Source organism: Coregonus lavaretus (assembly GCF_964263955.1).
Source record: "Coregonus lavaretus genome assembly, chromosome: 28".
Taxonomy (NCBI): domain Eukaryota; kingdom Metazoa; phylum Chordata; class Actinopteri; order Salmoniformes; family Salmonidae; genus Coregonus; species Coregonus lavaretus.
The window spans coordinates 30,070,469-30,087,218 of NC_140015.1; the positions used below are offsets into that span (position 1 = coordinate 30,070,469).

At 47.1% G+C, this 16,750-nt stretch overlaps 1 protein-coding gene across 1 annotated transcript in view; it reads right to left on the reverse strand.

Moving 5' to 3' along the window:
• Positions 1–1,554: 1,554 nt before the first annotated feature.
• The window catches only part of LOC311103598 (voltage-dependent calcium channel gamma-1 subunit-like), a gene marked incomplete at both ends in the record, with an annotated part of 19,851 nt that continues 4,655 nt past the window's right edge, over positions 1,555–16,750 (reverse strand). The window contains 3 exons of the mRNA XM_084145193.1: positions 1,555–1,796; positions 2,021–2,158; positions 4,425–4,499. Of these exons, the coding sequence (XP_084001319.1) occupies positions 1,555–1,796; positions 2,021–2,158; positions 4,425–4,499 (455 nt within the window). The remainder of the gene's footprint in view (positions 1,797–2,020; positions 2,159–4,424; positions 4,500–16,750) is intronic.

Genomic DNA, 16,750 nt, shown 5'->3' on the forward strand with positions numbered 1-16,750 from the left:
TTATCAGTCTCGATGCTGATTCAGATTGACATGCTCTCACAAACACGCACAAAAAACAACATTATATGTATCATCTTTATAGGCCCATGTTTAAAACATACAAGTACTGTATATACGCTGTGTATTCTACGTTGTCTCTGTAAACAACAAACAGCAGTAAAGCAACCTAACTAACACAGTAGATCCTTGTACAGGCATTGCACCGGAGCTTCAATATGGTTTAATCCATTGATACATGTTAAATAAATAAACATTGTTTGTAGCTGCCTGGATGCAACATTCATTAAAGCATTAAGTTATTTCATTTAAAAAAATTTAGAAAGCTAAAGCGACACTTATATTAGAAGTGTACAAGACAACAGCTCAAACTATATTAATCCGCTCACTATGTTGCTAGGTTCTTTAGCTCTTTCTGTCTGTGTGGTCACTTTATGGCAAAAGTTACATTTTAATACTGTACATTATGGGTGCGTTCGTAAATTCGTCTCTAGAGTGACAGAGTGCGCTCAGAGTGTGCTTTGACCATTCCTAAATTCAGAGCGTTGTCAGATTGTCCGTTGATAAATTCAGAGTGTTTCGCTCTCGGTGCGTTCAGAGCACACACTGGATGCTCTGGACGAAAGTAGGGTTGATCCAAGCGTTCTGACCTCACAACGGCAATCAAGCACCCACACTAACTGGCTAAACTTGGTTAGCTTACTTGCTAGCTACTTCCAGACACAAATGAGAGAACACCTCACTCTGAACATGTTACTCACCATTGCAGAGCTGCTAGAGGTGCTAGAGTGTTTTCATGTTATCAAGAGGGTTAGTGAATGTAACTGTATTACTGGCAACAATTGAATTCCGTTTTTTTGTCGATGTTTACTTACATCTGTCATAACAACCGAGTTTAGGGAGTTCGGAAATTCATAAATTATTCTGCGCTCTGGCACTCTCCAACCAGAGTGGTCTGCAATTGGAGTAGGTTGCATGGTGAATTTACGAACACACCCTATATCAGGGCAGTCCTCAAGTGCCACAGTGTCTGTTGCTTAGTAACGGATGATATGGACCAGGAGAGTGGACACTCTCTGCAATCAATGAAACAAATGTATCAGTTAAGGACCAAAGAAACGAACATCTGTGGCCCTCGAGGACTGCTCAGAGTTCCTGCCTTACATCTTATCTTTATCTGTACACTTAAAACCAATCAGTGTAGTGTATTGTTTCCCCTTCTACCATTACTTAGGCGGGGTGCCCCACTCTCATTCCTCTGTATCCTTAACTCTGTTGCCCCCACCACCAGCCTCAAGTTAGTTTATCTTCAGTTGGATTCTATAAAAAATGTATGGTTTTGGCAGCCTTGGTTGAAGATTCCCCTGGTCTAGTCTGGTCTGGTCTGGTCTAGACTAGACTAGTCTGGTCAGTTCTGTTTCAATCTTTTCTTATCTGGTCTGTTCTAGTGGAGTCTACTACTAGTCTATGGGCTCCATGGAGTCTGACTGTGTCCATGCAGGTCTCCCAAGAGTTGATCTGGTCAGGTCTAATCTGTTCTAGTCTGATCTACTACCACTAGTCTAAGGGCTCCATAGAGTCTGGCTCTGCATCCATACAGGTCTCCCAGGGGTTGCGTGGCATCTGGGGCATGGAGATGATCAACAGGCTGAGGCCACTGAAGACCAGGAGGACAAAGGAGGCGCAGGCACATTCAAACGACCAGGAGTAGTAGTACTGTTCCCAGACGGTCTCCTCACTGTCAATCATCCGCTTGGTGGAGTTACGCATCACCTCCACAGAGATGATGATGCAGAGACCTAGAGGGAGAAGGGGCACAGGTCAGGATGGATGGATGGATGGGCAGATGGGCGGATGGACGGATGGACAGATGGAAAGAACATACGAACAAATTAATGAATTAACAAACTAACGAACAAATAACTGATGGACCTGGGTGGACAGGTAGAAAAATTGACAATGTTCTTCGTAGTCATGCCTGATGTATAACGTGAATATCTAAGTCAAAGTAGATGTCTCTGACCTGCGAAGGCAAAGAACATCCCAGCAGGCCTCAGCAGGTAGTCCCGCCCCTTCCCGAAGGAGCACATGACGCACAGCGACCCTAGGGTCATGAAGGCCAGGCTGAACACAGCGATGGCCGCTGCTGAGAGGTTGTACTCTGAGAGAGAGAGAGCGAGAGAGAGAGAGAGAGAGAGAGAGAGAGAGAGAGAGAGAGAGAGAGAGAGAGAGAGAGAGAGAGAGAGAGAGAGAGAGAGAGAGAGAGAGAGAGAGAGAGAGAGAGAGAGAGAGAGAGAGAGAGAGAGAGAGAGAGAGAGAGAGAGAGAGATAACCTGGATCCTGTTCAGTGGAGAGAAAATGTTCTGGAATGGGGAGATACTATCTGAACTTGTCCAATAAGAACACATTCCCATTTTCCATTGCAAAACGTTTTAGCACAGTGTGCCTTACTGAACACTGAACATGGCCATGGCCAGTTTAACGTTGTTTATGACAGCATTAATGGGTCAACTTTTAGGTTTTGTATTGTAATAAACACCTGCTAGAAAGAAGGATCCGTTTACCTTTCCATCATGATTTCCAACAGAAATCCATTCAGTTCTTACTGTAAACCATCTCCCATTCTAAGGCATTGGATCTCCCTCCCACTAACCCATCCCCCCACCAATTAACCTTAATCAGCATGAAGAGAATACAGCAGAGTGCCATCTTGAACAGTGTCTTCATTAACCATCACTGACAATATAGTTAGCCAGGTTGAACCAGCAGACTGAATGGTGCGATCACCACTGTTTCACTGAGCTCAGCATTCAGTCTGGTTTAACCATGCTACAATACACTAAAACTGTCTATTACCACTGCTTCTAGCAGAGGAGTGATGAAGAGAGAAGCCTTGTCTCCAGGTGACTCATCCGACTCTCCTCTCTAACCCCCCTCCAATCCTCCAGGCCCATTGTACAGATTAAGATAAGCCAGGGCTCACTTTCCCGTCTTAACTCCCTGACTGAGCAGCTGGAGAGCATTGAGCGTGAAATAAGCGTAATTGTTCCACTCAAATAGCTAGTTTTGTCATGGCTTGGCTGTGGAGAGACATGGCGGGAGACATACAATCTGTGTCTCCATGCGTGTGACCTTAGACGTTAGGCTCGGCTGCCTCTGCCTGTTGTCCCGTCCTGCGAGGGAATATTATGTCTGCGTCCCAAATGGCACTATTTTTGACCAGGCTCCATTGAGGCATTTGGGACACAGACACAGCCTATAGGTCCACACGGCAAAGTGACGTTTTCAACTAAATTCACACAAGCAGGGATGAGCGGGGTACGGAAGCAATCTTTCCCCATTGAAAGCAGTGCAGAATCCTGATTTCAAGCAATAATGACACACATAGTTAAACATGTTTTTATTATAACTGGATTCTAGCTCCCGTACAGCTGTTGTGAATGATATATATATTCATGTCATAGTCACCAGTCAACTCCATTACACTCAAAAGTTACTTCAACTTCAACCAGTGAATGCTAGCGATGGCTAGCTATGCTAGCTATTCTACCTGTCTGTCTTAATGAGCGTTAGCATGCTAATAGCGTACCCAGCAAAATAAAATGTATATTTTAAGGGGTATGCAGTAGGTTGATAACAATATCACCAAAGTATGTTGTATCTGACATTTCAAAAAACATTCCCAGCTAATGAGAAAAGTCATGGTGTTTAATTGAAGAGAATGAACAGGATTTAAGAAGGCAACCTTGGGGCTAATTTGTATGGGTGCCAACAGCAGATTTAGAGGGATATTTACATCCGTACCTCAGTAGAGGTGCGTGGCCACTGTGAAACGTCAATCCCTAAGGAACTATATCGATCTGATAAGTCAAAGGGCCATTCAGTGGCTGATATGGATGGAAGGAGGAGGAGTCTCCTGGAATAGCATCTGTTTTAAAAAGAGCAATGTGAGATGTAACTAATAGCTAATCGCAGGCACGTCTGGCATATGTTTTTGGAGGTGTGTGTGTGTGTGCGTGCATGTGTGCATGTGCAATGTGTGTGTGTGTGTGTGTGTGTGTGTGTGTGCGAGAGAGAGAAGAGGGGAGAGAGAGAAAGGAAGAGAGAGAGTGTTTGCCAATCACAAAGGGTACCATTCATGTCTGTGTTTTGGTACGGCAGTGACTGAATGTGTTTTATTGTCATGCTGAGGGACCAATGAGTCAGTACTATAGACACGAAGTATAAATTTCATTCATAGTCACCATGCCTCCCCCTCTACAGCATAGCAACTCAAAACTCAAGTTGAAAATTGTCTAAAACCGCCATAGAGAATTTCACAGTGGTGAAACTGACCGAATGTTATTTTGTTAATTTTTTTCCAAAACCTTGTGTTGCACTGTGGCTCATTCACCTGAAGCCTGTAATGAAGGAGAGAGAGAACTCACCTTTCTGAGTTTTGGCTTCAAACCCTTCTGCCTCTTCTTCCTTAGTGAAGTGTTTGAAGTAGGAGCAGTTCTTGGCTGCGGAGGGAAAGAGATTAAAACATTTATTGAAGTGGGTGCAGGTGCATGGTGGCTCTGGGTTGTATTTGCCTCCCAATGCGCCAGCACTACCAATGAACCTGGCAGCCATTTTATTTTCTCAAATACCCCTTTCTGTGGTTGCCATGGCGCCATGAGGTCGTCTAGGCAGAGAGCTCTGTAAATATTGTACATCATTTTGTTATTTTTTTTGTGTTTTTTTGTTGCATTATTAAAATACTTTTTTTGGGCTTTGACTGCTCTGGGGGTTGATCACTTACATCTCGTGGTCTTGACTCTCAGAGTTGCAGAATTGGGATGAAAAGTCTATCTTTTTGGCTTATAGCTAGCTAGCTAGCTACCTGTTTGGATTCAAATAATGCATCCCCGGCTTTATTGTTTCCTCTGTCAGGAAGAGTTACAACAAGTACTGCATGCCGTGTCCAAAGATGGCAGAACAGGCTCAGGGACTGTTCGTACCCCTTTTGTAAGGGATCGGGGGTTGGCTGGGTCTAGACAGAGTCTGACACTTCCCCGATCTACAGAGAGGGGGAGTCATCAGACTTGATCTGGTTCACCTGAGTTCTGAGCACACCTGTCCATAATTAGGGTAGGATATAAGGTGTGCTGAGAGGTTCAGTCGGTGCGAGGTATTGTTCCTTTGTGACTTGCTAAGCGTTTTGTTCCGAGAGAGAGAGAGAGTTTGTTGTTTTTGATTACCCGTGTATCCGACCTGTGCCTTGTTGTTTGACTTCCCGAATTGCTTAATCCTCTACTTGTCTACCCCAGTGATTACCGTTCTCTGATCCTGTGCCTGTGACCTCGACTACGACTAAGCCCGCTCCTTTGGTACCTCTGCCTGTCAATGCCTGGCCCAGTTTTGACCACAGCCCGCCCGACCACGATTAAGCTATTCCCTTGTCTGTACTCTAATAAAGCATCGCTATTCTGCGATTGGATCTTACCACTCTGTCCGAGTATTCATTACAGAATACCTCGCCCTTACCATGGATCCAGCGGAATTACAGAGGCGATGGGAGATACAGGAGACACGCATGGATGAACTCCTACAGCTACTCAACGCTGGTGCAGCGGAAGGCACCACCCCGAGTACGGTCAGTCCTCGTCATGCACCTCCGATTTCTATACCGACAAGGTACGACGGGGAACCTGGCAAATGTCAGGGGTTTCTACTCCAGATGTCCCTGTATGTGTCGTATAATCGTGCTATGTTTTCCGATGACCGTAGCAGGGTGGATTTCATGATTTCTCTGCTAACGGGAAGAGCACTGGATTGGGCTACTGCGCTTTGGGCAGCTGAGGTCCCCGAGTTGAATGCGGAAGTTCAGTTCAAGAGACTGTTTCAAGAGGTGTTCGACCACCCAGTATCTGGGAGTAGTGTGGGAGACCAACTATGCGAACTTCAGCAGGGCCGTCGCACAGTAGCCGACTACGCTTTAGAGTTCCGTACTATAGCAGCCGGTAGCGGATGGAGCGAAACTGCTTTGCTCACAGTTTTCCGAAGAGGGCTGCGCAAAGACTGCGTACAGACTGAGTTGGCTTGTCGAGGAGATATCACTGCGCTACATGAGTTTATCAAAATAGCCATCTCTATTGATAATCTTATAGTGCAACACAAGGCATCCACAGTCCGGGAGCCCTCGATCACTGGTCCTATGCAATCGACAGAGCGGAGGAGAGAATCTGAGGAGGAGCCTATGCAACTGGGACGGTCACCTCTACCAGGTTCGGTGAGACAACAACGTCGGCAAGACGGACTATGCCTGTATTGTGGTCAGGCGGGTCATTTCGTTCGTCAATGTCCGGTACGACCTAACCGTACCCCAGGATATCGCCTCGGAACTGCCAAACCGGTGAGTGAGACTCCAGTGTTAAACAAATGTATGTGCCTGTCACCTTATCTGTCGGAGAGAAAGTGCGCAGGTTGGAGGGACTTATTGATTCCGGAGCGGCTGCCAGCTTTCTGGATATGGGTCTTGCTGAGGAGTTGGGAGTTCAACTTATCCCAATTCAACCTCCCCTGAGAGTCAACGCGCTAGACGGTGAGCCCATGGGCACTGGGTTCATTACGCACCGTACCGGGGAGATCAAGTTACAAGTGGGCTCCCTGCACCATGAGAACATCATTCTGTTCGTCATCTCCGCCCCACGGGAGCCGCTAGTCCTTGGCCACCCCTGGCTCGTTACCCATGATCCGGTCATCTCCTGGAAATCTGGCGATATCACGGCTTGGAGTGAGGTATGTAGGGCTGAGTGCCTCATTTTACCTTGCAAAACGTCTACTGTGGAGGATGCGAAGGGGGCGGTGTCTACTGTTGTTCCTACAGAGTACCAGGATTACACGCAGGTGTTCTCCAAGGAGAGGGCTTCCGTGCTACCACCGCATCGGGCCTGGGATTGTGCAATTGATCTGTTATCCGGGGCTACCCCTCCTCGCGGACGAATCTACCCTTTGTCTCAGCCGGAACGGGAATCAATGAGCAAGTATATTGATGAGGCACTTCGTCCTTGCATAGACTATCGAGGTTTGAACGATATCACCATAAAAAATCGTTACCCCCTTCCTTTGATTCCAGCGGCCCTCGAGCAGGTGGGGCAAGCCTCCATCTACAGTAAACTGTACCTCAGGAGTGCGTACAATCTGGTGCGCATTAGAGAGGGGGATGAATGGAAGACCGCCTTCATCACCCATCGAGGACATTATGAATATAGTGTTATGCCCTATGGACTTACTAACGCGCCCTCTGTGTTCCAGGCGTTCATGAATGACATTTTTAGGGACTTGATTGATCATTTCGTCATAGTGTACATTGATGACATCCTAATCTACTCTAACTCTCTGAGTGAACATGTGTCCCATGTACGACAGGTTCTGGACCGACTCCGCCAACACTCTCTGTTCGTGAAGGCAGAGAAGAGTGAATTCCATGTCACGACGATTTCCTTCCTTGGGGCAATACTCACTCCCGACGGGGTAAGACTGGATGAATCCAAGGTACAAGCTGTACGAGACTGGCCTCAACCCCAGACGGTGAAAGAGCTTCAGAGATTCTTGGGGTTTGCCAATTACTATAGACGGTTCGTGCGTAATTTCAGCACCACCGCAGCTCCCCTGTCGGCGATGACCAGCCACAAGGGGCGTGGTCTGAAATGGACGGAGGGGGCAGTGCGGGCCTTTGAGACATTGAAACAACGATTTACCACCGTTCCCATTTTGTGTCAGCCGGATCCTACGTTGCCGTTCATCGTGGAGGTGGACGCCTCGGAGGTTGGAGTCGGAGCCGTGCTATCCCAGCGCCAAGGTGAGCCGCCCAAATCACGACCCTGTGCTTTTTTTTCTAAGAAGCTGAATCCGGCCGAGCAGAACTACGACGTGGGAAATCGTGAATTGCTGGCGGTGAAGTTAGCACTGGAGGAGTGGAGACATTGGCTGGAGGGAGCAGCTCATCCGTTCCAAGTGCTCACGGACCATCGCAATCTGGAGTATCTTCACAGTGCTAAACGACTGAACTCCCGACAGGCAAGGTGGTCTTTGTTCTTCAACCGTTTCCAATTCACTGTCTCTTATATTCCCGGGTCCAAGAATTGTAAGGCGGACGCGCTTTCCCGACGGTTCGAGCGCGCTGACAGACCGGTTGAACCAGAACCTATCCTCCCCATGAGTTGCCGTGCTGGCCCTGTGAGGTGGGCTATCGATGACACGATTCAGGAGAGCCTACAAGCGGAACCAGCCCCTCCAGAAACCCCGGTGTCGAAGGTGTTTGTACCAGCTTCACTTCGACCTCAACTGATGGAATGGTGCCACACGTCGCTAGGATCTGGTCATCCCGGAATCACTCGAACTACTCGACTCATCAGTCGAAAATACTGGTGGGATTCTCTCACAGATGACGTCCGAGACTACTTATTATCCTGCCCAGTTTGTGCTCAGTCCAAGGCGCCTCGAGCACTACCGGAGGGCAAGCTGATGCCATTTCCCACTCCTCAACGACCCTGGTCGCACATCGCGATGGACTTTGTTACCGACCTACCAGAATCAGAGGGCCATACTGTAATTCTCGTGGTCATCGATCGATTCTCAAAGATGTGTCGGTTAGTACCCATGACCTGTTTACCTAACGCCACTCAGATGGCGGAGACTATGTTTAACCAGGTGTTCCGGCAGTTTGGTGTTCCAGAGGATATTGTTTCCGACCGGGGACCCCAGTTCATATCCCGGGTTTGGAAGGCCTTCTGCGAACGCTTGGGTATCTCGGTGAGCCTCACCTCCGGATATCATCCCCAGGCCAATGGGCAGACCGAACGGCTCAACCAGGAAATTGGGAAGTATCTACGGCAACAATGTTCGCGGCAGCCGCAAGAGTGGAGCCGATTCCTTCCTTGGGCAGAGTATGCTCAGAACTCACTCATTCACACCTCCCTACGTCTAACGCCCTTTCAGTGTGTTCTAGGGTATCAACCACCCCTGTTCCCGTGGGATACCGCACCCGGGATGGTACCGGCGGTGGACGAGTGGTTCCGTCGGAGTGCGCAGGTCTGGGAGACGGCCCATCAACATCTCAGTCAAGCCTCACAGCAGCAAAAGACCTATGCCGACCGACGCCGGAGACCTACTCCCACTTATCAAACCGGACAACGAGTGTGGCTGTCTACCCGAGACCTGCGGTTCCGACGGAGCTGCAAGAAGCTCCAACCCAGGTACATTGGTCCTTTCAAAGTTCAGAGACGTATTAACCCTGTCACCTACCGTCTGTTACTCCCTCGACACTACAGGATAAACCCTACATTCCACGTCTCCCTGCTGAAACCTGTTCATTATAGCCCGATGTATCCACCAATCGCTCAACAACCTACTACACCACCTTTGGAGGATGAAAAGGACACCACCTATACAGTCCACGAGATACTGGAGTCTAGACGGAGACGAGGGGGCATCGAATATCTCGTGGACTGGGAGGGATATGGACCGGAGGAACGGTCCTGGGTTCCTGCTAAGGACATACTAGACCCCGCTCTCAAGGCCACTTTCCACGCTGAACACCCAGATCATCCCGGACCCCGACCCAGAGGAAGACCACCCGGTAGAGGTAGAAGGCCGTCAGGAGCCGGCCCTGGGGAGGGGGATACTGTAAGGGATCGGGGGTTGGCTGGGTCTAGACAGAGTCTGACACTTCCCCGATCTACAGAGAGGGGGAGTCATCAGACTCGATCTGGTTCACCTGAGTTCTGAGCACACCTGTCCATAATTAGGGTAGGATATAAGGTGTGCTCAGAGGTTCAGTCGGTGCGAGATATTGTTCCTTTGTGACTTGCTAAGCGTTTTGTTCCGAGAGAGAGGGAGAGTTTGTTGTTTTTGATTACCCGTGTATCCGACCTGTGCCTTGTTGTTTGACTTCCCGAATTGCTTAATCCTCTACTTGGCTACCCCAGTGATTACCGTTCTCTGATCCTGTGCCTGTGACCTCGACTACGACTAAGCCCGCTCCTTTGGTACCTCTGCCTGTCTATGCCTGGCCCGGTTTTGACCACAGCCCGCCCGACCACGATTAAGCTATTCATTTGTCTGTACTCTAATAAAGCATCGCTATTCTGCGATTGGATCTTACCACTCTGTCCGAGTATTCATTACACCTTTCCTACAGTCAAATGACAAAATCGCCCTCTAGTGGCCTCATGGGTGGAATGTTATTAATCTTTTCATAATTTCATCATTAATAAACATTATTTCAACTCTATATCTGACATGGTACAGGTGTCTTCTTTTCTTTAAGCCCATAACCATGTGTGTGAGGTGTATACCTGTGTTTCAAGGTAGATTTGTTTAAGACAACCAAAAAACACTCAGTGTGACCCTGATTTAGCCCACTGCAGTAAAAAGTTACCACTGTCAATATATGGTGGCTTTTCGTGTGCTTTTCAGCAGCCATGGCATCACACAGGTGGGTGCTACAGGTTCCGCAATGGAGGACCAGTACCTACAGAGGAGAGGGACCTGTGGAGGAACTGACTGTCGGAGAAGCAAATGTGGTGCACTGATGACGAGCTCCGGGCCTGTTTGTCTGGCTGTACCATCGATGCCCAATCCCCTGAAACAACACTGCCATTCCAATCCAAACTGCCTCAACTCACAGCCTTTCATCCGAAGCCAAATAAAGGTATTTAAACTCCATCTCTAGCATCTCTAGCAGGTAGCTTAGTGGTTAAGAGCGTTGTGCCAGTAACCGAAAGGTTGCTGGTTCTAATCCCCGAGCCGACTAGGTGAGAAAATCTGTCAATGTGCCCTTGAGTAAGGCACTTAACTCTAATTTCTCTGCATAAGAGCGTCTGCTAAAAATTGAAATTTTCAATTAGTTGTTTGTTTAGGTTTTTATGCGCTTTGAGATTATTTTCTGTCAATTAAATAAAATATTATTATTATTAAACCCATAGAAAATGAAAATCCAATTTGAGATCTCTTCTTTATCACCTTTAATTCTCATAGAAAACATTTGTAGAGTATTTTCTCATACTTCTCATGCTCCAGAGAATCAACCATGTATAATCTTAGATTTGTCTCACTCTAATCAAAATATGAATCCAAATTATCTTAATCAAATAAATAAAGGGTACCTGTATGTATCTATCCATTCATTATAAATGACAATTAACTCATCCTGTAGATTATTGTAGATTATTGTAGATTCATATTTCTAAGCTGTTGTATTTCCAGTACCTTCCTCCCCAGATATTTGATCCCAGAGATTTGAAGCATTACTCCCAAAACACAGCTATGTTATGTGCCTTGGTGACATCCTTATATAAATGTGTCCCAGAGTCATATTCCCTCCTCTCCAGCACCTTCCTTTTCCCAGAAATCACACCTAGGTCTATACATGGAGTATTACTTACACAAGTCATCTGTTAATGTTTATTTCACTTGGACACACATCTCTAAATCCATAGAGTGACATGGAGCAGCTGAATGCCACAGGCCCTTAACCTTCTGTATGTCTGTTTCCTATCTCCCTGCACAGAGTGATGGAGAGGTATGGTATGTTTCCTATCTCCCTGCACAGAGTGATGGAGAGGTATGGTATGTTTCCTATCTCCCTGCACAGAGTGATGGAGAGGTATGGTATGTTTCCTATCTCCCTGCACAGAGTGATGGAGAGGTATGGTCTGTTTCCTATCTCACTGGACAGAGTGATGGAGAGGCATGGTCTGTTTCCTATCTCACTGGACAGAGTGATGGAGAGGCATGGTCTGTTTCCTATCTCCCTGGACAGAGTGCTGTAGCGGTATGGATGTATAGACCAAGGTTACCCCTCTTCCTCTCTCCCTCTATCCCCTCTCCTCTTCTTCCCCTCTCCCTATCGCCCTCTCTTGCTCCCTCCATGTCCCCCAATCCCCCCCCAATCCCCCCCATCCCAACAGAGGAGCATGTTTGTTACTCAGGAAGGAGAATCACTAAAGAGGTAACCTAGCAACAGGCTGCTCAGTTTTTTTGCTGATGTTTTTCTCAAGTAAAGGCCCATCGAACAGGAGAGGATGGGGGGTTAGAGCATGCCGAAGCTTTCAAGCCCTGAATAACAGCTCCATTTGGCTAGCCTATTTCCATCAGAGAGGTGATTGTACTGTATATGTGCCTGTGTCAATGCAGGCCTGAAGAGAGATCTGTGGTAAGAGCCACTAGGGCTGATACTTAAACTGAGGATATACTGTGGTTCTGCTTTATCTTGCTGTATCTTGGCTGAACCACTCCTTTTATCCAGGAGATTGCATGTGTCTCTTTAACCCAGCTAGATATCATACTGTACAAGCAGCTGAATGTTAGCCTGGTCTCAGATCTGTTAGTGCTGTATAGCCAACTCATGTGGTCATTGTGGTACAGCAGCACAAACAGATATGGGATCAGGCTGACTTTATACCTCTCCTGGGACTAGAACCAGGAGAATGACCAAACATACAAAACAGTTTAAAGTAGGGAAGGTAAAGAAAGGCAGTTTCATCAGGCTCTAGAGCCCTCAAACTCAACTCTGGACCTCGAAGCCATTTCCACTGCGTGTTTTTATTGTTGCCCTTCAATCAGGGACTGATAGTCCCCTGTAGCTCAGTTGGTAGAGCATGGTGCTTGCAACGCCAGGGTTGTGGGTTCGTTTCCCACGGGGGGGGCAGTATGAAAATGTATGCACTCACTAACTGTAAGTTGCTCTGGATAAGAGCATCTGCTAAATAACTAAAATGTTTAAAAAATTAGACCTGGGGAACCAGGTGTGTGCTATTCATTATCAGGTAGGACAGAAAACCAGCAGGCTCTGGCCCTTGTTGTGTAAGAGTTGAATATCCCTGCTCTAGAGGAACCCTTGCTTTGTGTTGCCTACCACTGTGAGAGCCATTACAACAGCACTCAACACATATACAGTACATAGGCTGTGAAGACTCACATGGTGCTGCTATGCCATGTGAGATTCTGGGGATAATATTTGGGGCCGTATCATTGACCTTGTAGTTAATAAGCGCACTTAATTCCAGTGAAGTAGGCAATTAGGAGGCGGTATCGCCTGTCAGTTTCGGTTTTCATTCCTCCATTAGACCTCCTCATCCTCCTCTTTCTCTATCCTGCCTATTCATTTTCCTCTGTTTCCTCTACTCCCTCTTCCTCCCTCCTCTATCCTCCCTATATTCCTCTTCATTTCACTACTCCCTTCTCCCTCCTCTATCCTGCCTATATTCCTCTTCATCTCACTACTCCTTTCTCCCTCTTCCTCCCCCCTCCTCTATCCTCCCTATATTCATCTTCATCTCACTACTCCCTCCTCCCTCTTCCTCCCTTCTTCTTCTTTATTTCTTTCCTCTCCTCCTCATCCCTTTTCCTCCTTCCTCCTCTTCACGCCTCCTTCCTCCTCTTCACTCCTCCTTCCTCCTCTTCACTCCTCCTTCCTCCTCTTCACCCCTCCTTCCTCCTCTTCATCCCTCCTTCCACCTCTTCACTCCTCCCTCCTCCTCTTCACTCCTCCCTCCTCCTCTCCACTCCTCCTTCCTCCTCCTCCTTTCCCCCCGTGTCCCTCTTCAGGATGTGGTGTCCTAGACATGAGGTAATGGTCTTCAAAATGAATTGACTTTTAACAGGTGGTTTACTTGTGTTTTCTACTCTATCCAATCAAAGTGGAAAGCAAGTCCACTACCTTCCTGCCCTCAATTGAACCCCTGGAAATTGATTCATTCTGGTAGCAGTGCTTAAGGGGAGATGGCATTGTCAACAGGAGAACAGTGGCTGTATGAGAGGGAGTGGTGAAGAGAAAACTGTTCTTTTTTAAGTCCAGGTGCAGAATGACCGTCAGATTCTGGGTCAATGTGAATCGGGGGGCTTTTAAAAAAGGCTAACCCGCACAGAGCACTCATAACTGGGTCGCAATGGCCTAAGATGGTACTCAGGGGTGTGTGTGTCTGTGCGTGTGTGTGTAATTTTAATGGCATAACACTTCTGAGAGAACAAAGTTACAATCTATGGTTACTACAAGTCCCATTACTACAATTGTCCCGTTACTATTTAATTTATCATTACCGCACCATCACCATCACCGTCACCACCACTGTTATCATTACCAACACCATCACCATCACTACCACACACCTGCCAGGTTGTTTTCTGAATGCTACAGTATGTTGTTCACACACACACACTCTTACACACTCACACATGCACACACACGCACATACAACCCCCTGCTGTCAGCTAGTCTAGGGTCCGTCCCAAAAACTAGGACAAACATAAAGCAGAAAAATGGAATAGGTGTTTAAGTGCAAACATGTTTTCTCCAGGCTACATCTGTGCATTTAAAGACACTCTCCACTTCAGCCCTCGCACTCTCTCGACTGAGCAGGCTGAGAAACTGGTGTGAAATTGGGGCCACCTGTCTCAGAGCACTTGGGGTGAAGTTAGTGGTGGAGGTGGAGGGGGAAGCAGACCTGGAGGTAGGGAGGGTCTATCTGGCTTGACTGTCTGGGGGAAGGCTCACCTTCTGGGAGGCTGGGGATAAGGGAGAGAGGGACACGGAGGGAGGGGACAGGTAGGATGAAAGGTACGGGGAGGGAGGGATGGAGGGAGGGCAGTTAGAGGAGTCTGGGAAGGAAAAGGAATGAAGTCTGGAGATCCAGGCCCTATTGGACCAGCTCAACACATCTCCATCCAGAGAGGTCATGCTCATAGCGGCACAATGGCCCCCTTTTTTCATATTATTATTTATACATTTTTCCTATTAATTACTACACTTAATTTTTATGTCCATAAAAAGAGTATCCCCCTCCCCTATTCTCCCTAATAAGTGGTTCCTTCCAAGGTGCACCACGGAGCAAAGATATGCTTGGCAGGACACTAGATACTCTAGTTCATGCAGACAGTATCATCAGTGGAGGAGGAGAGAGAGTGTTGAGTGACACACACAGTGTTTGATTTCATTTGATCTGCCAGGGATGGGCAGGATTCACAGGAGCTATGTTTTGAAATGAATTTGATCAAGCTGTGTAGCCTATTGATTTTGTTGTTTCTCTGTAATACTAGCCACCTAGCAATTTCATTAAGTTGGCTTTAGCTAGCCAGCTAGATAGGTTCCCAATCTCCCAACCTCATAACTATCTACCAAGCCATTTCAGGCTATCATATAAAATAATGGGTGCATGACACCCTGTCTACATCAATTGCTACTACATGGCTTGTTGGCAGCTTATTTAGTTCATCCGAATGTACAGTTACAGAACACAAAGGTTAAGAAACACTGCAGTTACAGAACACTGGGGTTGAGAAACACTACAGTTCCAGAACATCAGGATTGAGAAACACCACCGTTCCAGAACATCGGGGTTGAGAAACACTACAGTTCCAGAACACTGGGGTTGAGAAACACTACAGTTCCAGAACATCAGGATTGAGAAACACTACAGTTCCAGAACATCAGGATTGAGAAACACTACAGTTCCAGAACACTGGGGTTGAGAAACACTACAGTTCCAGAACACTGGGGTTGAGAAACACTACAGTTCCAGAACATCAGGATTGAGAAACACTACAGTTCCAGAACACTGGGGTTGAGAAACACTACAGTTCCAGAACATCAGGATTGAGAAACACTACAGTTCCAGAACACTGGGGTTGAGAAACACTACAGTTCCAGAACACTGGGGTTGAGAAACACTACAGTTTACACCCATCTCCTTTAATCCAGCTTTGTCTCATCCTGAAGTAATTGCCTTGCTCAGGGACTCCAAAAATACAACCCTTCTGAGAGTTGAGCCAATAACCATCTGGTCCCTTCCTCCCAAATTAGCAGGTAATTCAACTGTCTACTATCTACTGTCTATCTGTTTGTGAGGCATTTACAGTGATACATTCCTCACAACAGACACACACACAGAGAGACACAGACAAAGACACACACACACACACGCCACCATACATCACTCCAACAATATGCCCCTAATGTTATTTTCTGGCTGACCGGACGATGGTGTTCCTGAAGTGTTTGTTTGATTTAACACCACTCGAGATGTCATGCGTCATTTATAGGGAAGGTCATTTTCTAAAGTAATTCGGCATCTCATTGCGGGAGACAAATGCGGCATAATTGTGGCGGTAAATGACAAAAGTGTATGGCAAACAGGAATTTCGCACGGCGATCAGCTCCAATCTGTTTGGAATGCAAAGCATGTTATTAAGGTGAGTCACCCTGACTCCACACTGTGGGTAGACATTTAGGTGTGTATAATCCTGTTGTGTTTTTCACACAATTTAATCAGAGACTATTCTTTGCTGATCTGTGCTGTGTGGATGTATTCTGCCTCCCACTCAACCCCTGTCCAACCCCCAGCCCCAACAGCACGTCTTAATGAGCAGCTAACACATACCATCAGGTGACTGTGTGGCTGGAAACCTGGATAAATCCATTATGCCTCACTTTCCTCTGGGTCACTAACAGCCCCTAATGTATCAGGAGGCTGAATAAATCTGGCTTGTCCCCAAGGGCCCTCGCAGTGTTCTACGGGAGCACCATCGAGAGTATACTGTCGGGCTGCATCACAGCCTGGTACGGCAACTCCACCACAACAGGCTGGCTAATGACTTCTACCCCCAGACCATCAGGCTGCTGAATAGCCACCACTAGTCAGCTACCTTCTCCCCTTGTCCCCGTCCTCCTCCTTGAACGAGACCCTGTGGACATCTAATTGAACACCCATTCACAGGCAGTATTGAGTGA